Raw genomic sequence first — 5,073 nt, 5'->3', positions numbered from 1 at the left:
CCTGCTGTGTTGTCATAATGGAATTTTGGATCACAGACTTCCTCTTCCTCCCTACAGGAAGCAGGTGAAGTTGGGAGAGAGAGACCCGAATCCTCTTCCATATTCAGCGATACTGACAAAGGAAGGACAACGTAGTCTTTACCATCCTGTAGAATGCAGTGAAAAAATACAAAAGTTAAATAGACTGCAGAGTTGCACAGACATAAACAGCTACACACACGTACATGGAGAGTGCATCAGTCCAACAGTGCTACCTTAGTTGTTTTATTAAACTATGACCACTACAAAACCTTGCAGGAGCAGCTACATTAAAAGAAGGAAATTTAGTAAGAAGCACTGGCAAGTAGTTTTATATTAAAAAATTGAGATTTTTATATGACATACTGTAACATAATGTATAATCTGAACCTTTATTGATGTTTTTGAAATAATAAATGTAGTTTTTAGTAATGTTTGATCCCAATGATTCAAAGAACATGAACCTGGGAAAAAAAATAATGTCAAACCGAAACTGAGACTGAATTAGACCACAGCATATTAATCAGAAAGACTAAATTAAGTGTAACAAGTAAATGAAAGAATGAAATGGAGATAGCAAAAGAAGACATTTTCTATAACACTTTGACATCTAATTTTTTTGTGAATAACAAGGATACTATTTTTAAAAATCCCTTCCACTTGTGTTTACACTTCTAAAGTATAAAGAGAGAAAATGGGTTATGCATCCTTCAGTACTACATTCCTATTTACAGTCCCATAAGAAATCCTTCAATAAATTCCACCTTTTCTCTAATTTTTTTGCATCTATTTCTTTTGGCTCACAATTTGACAGCTGCATAATTAGCTATTAGTAAATCATGTTTGTCTTTTAGAGTCACAGTATGCTACAGTTTATGACAAGAGCGTCTAAATCATTAGCAATCCAATTATATTAGGTTATGGGTAAATATACAGAAAGAATGTTCTGAACATAGAAGGACATATTTTTTTACTGTGCAGGTGACTGAGCACTGACACAGGTTCCCAAAGAGGCTGTGGAGTCTCTATCCTTGGAGATATTCAAAAGCTGTCTGGACATGGTCCCGGGCAACTGGATCTAGGTGGCCCTGATTGAGCAGTGGGGTTGGACCAGATGACCTAGAGAGGCCCCTTCCAGCCTCAGCCGGTCTGTGATTCTGTGACACATATGATCCAATTTGCCCTTTAGCAAAGTGAAGAAACCCTCTGGAGTTTTGGTATGCACAGAAGACACAATAGTTTGGAAGGACAAGTAATTCCCATTGTTACCAACAGGTCAGAAAAGGAGAACTCATCTAACAGGAGAACACATGGCCAAACCCAGCCTCCTTCATCTAAGTGTGCTCACATCTGTTGCCTGGGCCTTGTCAATTCTGTAGAACATGAAGAGGAAGCCACAAGATGGAGAACCTGGGAGAAGGCCCATGTACCCTACCTTGACACAGGAGGCTTTTAACACAATGCCTGCACACAGGACAAGTCTCAATACGCCTATCTGCATGGAGCTGCTGACAGGCAGTGAAACGCCTGTATCCTCATTTTACAGAAAATTATTGCAATCCTCATCCTCACACACGCTAGGATGTACATCTCTAGCACAGTAAGATCAACAGCAGCTATCTGCTGTACGCAGAGCAGGGACTGAGCCTGGGACAACAAATCTCCAGCAAGACAGCTAAGTAACCACAGCAGTAGTGACATGGGAAGCCCTTGCTGGCAGGGCAAGGGTTACCAGTGGACCTCTGCAATCTGCTCCCAAAAGCCATTCTTCTCTGCTGGTCAGTAACAGGAGCGATGGAAGAAGGCTCCTCAACAGCTCCAGTGAACAGTACTCGTCTACAGGACAGGAGGGGTTCAGCTGGTGGCTTTAGCAACCAGATAATACACGTCGCATACCTGACGGACGTTGGCTTGCAGTAAATTCCCCAGGTGCTCCACCAGCTCTGCAAAGGTTGGTCTCTGCTTAGGATCTCCGTGCCAGCAATCCAGCATTGTTTGGTACCTAGAAGGACAAAGCCCATTAAAATACCAGCATAAATTAACCAGCACCTATCACTTGCTCTGGTGCCTGCTATTATTGCGGGGTAAACGTGGGCAGCTGAAAGAAGAGTTTCTCACATTTCTGGTGTTGTATAGTCTGGTGCTCTCATTCTTGTTCCTTCTTTTAGTCTTCTGCAAAATTCCTCATCAATTTTCACTCCAGGGTACGGTGACGCACCTAAAATGGGAGCAACAGTAATATTAATGCTTTAGACTCTTAAATTCTGGGGTTAATTTTCAAACAAATAATTTGCAATGGCCTGAGTTAATAAGGTAATTCAGTATATTTGGATGTGCAAGCAATTCATATTTAAGATAGAGACAGCAAATGACTGAGTAAAAGAAGCACATCATCACATACCAAAATTGTATGAAGAAGCATTTCAAGTCCATATTCCCACATTTGCATTTTTAAGGAAATTTGAATATTTTATTTTGATGGAGAAAATAAACAGGAAATTTTCAAGAAGTGAAAAAATAATGCTAGGAGGATCCAAGAACACTTTGACTGCTTTCTTCAGATTCTGTTTCTGAAAATTTAAGATGACGCAATAAAATTAAAGTGACTTACCCAATGAAAATATTTCCCATAGCAGAACTCCAAAGGACCATACATCACTCTGAATGGTATATACTCTGTCAAAAATGGTTTCTGGTGCCATCCATTTTAGAGGTAGTCTGGCCTGAAAGCATTTCCGTAAACAAAAAGGTACCACAGTTTAGCAAAACACCAAGTTTCCACAAAGCCACTTAAGGCAAAAAAAAAAAAAAAAAAAAAAGGGGGCCTGCACCCAATATAAATTTCTCTCAAAAAATTTTAAAATTTCCAAAAAACCCCTAAAGGCAAAAAAAAAAAAAAAAAAAAAAAGGGAGTCCTGACTCCATATGAATTGTCTCTCAAACATTAATATATTAATTCTCTCTCAAATACAGAATTTGAAACTTACATCTCCTTTCCTGACGTAATCTGGGTCTTTGTAGATGTCCCGAGCCAAGCCAAAATCACAGATTTTGACCACGTTATTGTCTGACAAGAGGATATTACGAGCAGCCAGGTCCCTGTGGATGCACTGCAAAGAGAAGTAAACAAGTTCATATGCTGCCTGTTGTCATAGCTCTGTCCACAGCGCTGATCTCTTTCACATATGTGCTCTTCTACCCTCAAAGGCCAGATAATCCGTAAAACCTTTTTAGAAAAAGAAACCTCAGCATCAACAGTTACTGATTTTAAGTGCTTTTTTGATGGTCAAAACTGATTTGGCTCAGGAAGACTTGTGTTCCCAAGTCCAAACATACATCTGTTTATTCACTATGCAGAGAGGGCCTTTGAAGTTAGCTAATTAATTATCTTAAGAAGCTGACACAAAACAGGTTCAGATCTGATTACCTTTAGATTTACTTAGGTTCTCTCAAATTTGTGCACTCCACTCTCTCTAAAAAACATACCACACTAAAATGCCGATTTGATTCCAACACAAACTAACCCTGACTACAGAGAGAAAAGTCCATGTCTTTACCTATGCAAAACAACAGCTTAGCCAACAACCCAAAGGCTTCAAATCTCAAGCCTTAGTACACTGAAATAAAGCCAGGTTCTGAAAGTAGCTGCAGATTTGCTTCTAGTATGGATAGAACTGCAGATGTCAGAAAGATAGGCTTTTACACATACACACCAACCAGGATGTATGAAACGTAGACAAATGCGTATTTTTAGAAAAGACTGAACCCTGCTCTTGAACACCTAACCTGCACTCTAGGGCAGTGTTGTATTCTCCACTTCTATTTTCTTTTCCCGTTTCTGAGTACTTTCTGTTTCTATACAACTGCACAGAATTGCTTACTCTTGCTGGAATGTACATCCTTTGAAACATGTACTACACGTATTTAGGTTCAAACCGAGGAAAGCATCTCTAGAAGGCCAAAGTGCCAGTGAGGTGCTATGGACTGCCAGGGTGTCTGTGGCAAAAGACTCTCCGACGAGTCATCCATGAAGTTTCTTAGGTGAGCACTGTCTCTCCTCACACTGTCCTTCCAATTCTACTGCACAAGTTACAAGCTACTTCCTCAGAGAAAACTCCTTTACTCTACTTGAGCTCGGGTTACCAGGGATTTGTCCCCAATTCCTTTAATCATCTTCATAAGTCAGCTCCCCTCTTCCAGCTACTTAACCAATCTTCTGTGAATCGGTGACCTATAAATCTTATACAGATCACTAACATTTCCATCAATAAATGCATGGGCTGTTTCACTCTGAGTATTAATGATTTGTGTATGTCTTAGAGCAAAAAGAAAAAGCTGCGGATGACTGCTAGTCCAAAGATGAACATGCTGTTTCCTACAGTCAAATAAATAACATGCCACTCTTCCTGAGAAGTTCCTTACTTTCCGTGAAGCCAAGAACTCCATTCCCCTCGCCACCTGGAAGCTATAACAGATGAGGTCCTCCATGGTCAAAGGGTTTTTGCAAAGGTCTTCAGGAACAGCTGCAAAGAATCAGACGACCGTCAAACATGTCCTTTGTCACCGATTTCCTCCATAAATGTTTCTTAGGTAAAAGTCCATGTTAACCTTATGCCACATTGAACTAGAAGAGCAAACCGAGCCCTTTTTTTGGTGTATAATTATCACTAGCAACACATTTTACACCAAATTAGTCCTGTGTAAAATAAACTTCGAGGTGATGGGTTATACCCCAGGCCTCCTTGCTTATTTCCAGAGTTCTCACCAGTGGAAAGATTTGCAAAACAATCCCAAAAGAAACAACCAAAACTCAGCTCACAAGTTTCTAGGACAGGAAAGGCTTGCTGTGGTTTCAGGAGACGAATTTGGAAACTGATAAGAGGGAGGCCCTACCCAGTCCTTACAGGAGAAGAATATGCCATAGGGAGAAAGACTTGAATTTGGCAAGAAGTCCTGCTAATTTAGGGTAGGAGAAGCCTAACTTCATGCTTCAGTGACTGGGGGAAATAATGTACTCAAGTATCCAACAAAGATATCCAGGTACTCAGTTCCTGC

The 5,073-nt window shown here is 40.3% G+C and overlaps 1 protein-coding gene across 1 annotated transcript in view; it reads right to left on the bottom strand.

The window, feature by feature from the left end:
* The window catches only part of KDR (kinase insert domain receptor (a type III receptor tyrosine kinase)), a gene marked incomplete at its 5' end in the record, with an annotated part of 29,427 nt that overhangs the window by 4,847 nt on the left and 19,507 nt on the right, over positions 1-5,073 (bottom strand). Inside the window, 6 exons of the mRNA XM_010144418.1 lie at positions 1-146; positions 1,915-2,020; positions 2,137-2,236; positions 2,630-2,741; positions 3,006-3,128; positions 4,441-4,541. Of these exons, the coding sequence (XP_010142720.1) occupies positions 1-146; positions 1,915-2,020; positions 2,137-2,236; positions 2,630-2,741; positions 3,006-3,128; positions 4,441-4,541 (688 nt within the window). The remainder of the gene's footprint in view (positions 147-1,914; positions 2,021-2,136; positions 2,237-2,629; positions 2,742-3,005; positions 3,129-4,440; positions 4,542-5,073) is intronic.

This window comes from Buceros rhinoceros, unplaced genomic scaffold (assembly GCF_000710305.1).
Source record: "Buceros rhinoceros silvestris isolate BGI_N320 unplaced genomic scaffold, ASM71030v1 scaffold3281, whole genome shotgun sequence".
Taxonomy (NCBI): domain Eukaryota; kingdom Metazoa; phylum Chordata; class Aves; order Bucerotiformes; family Bucerotidae; genus Buceros; species Buceros rhinoceros.
This window is presented reverse-complemented; position numbering and strand designations above follow the sequence as displayed.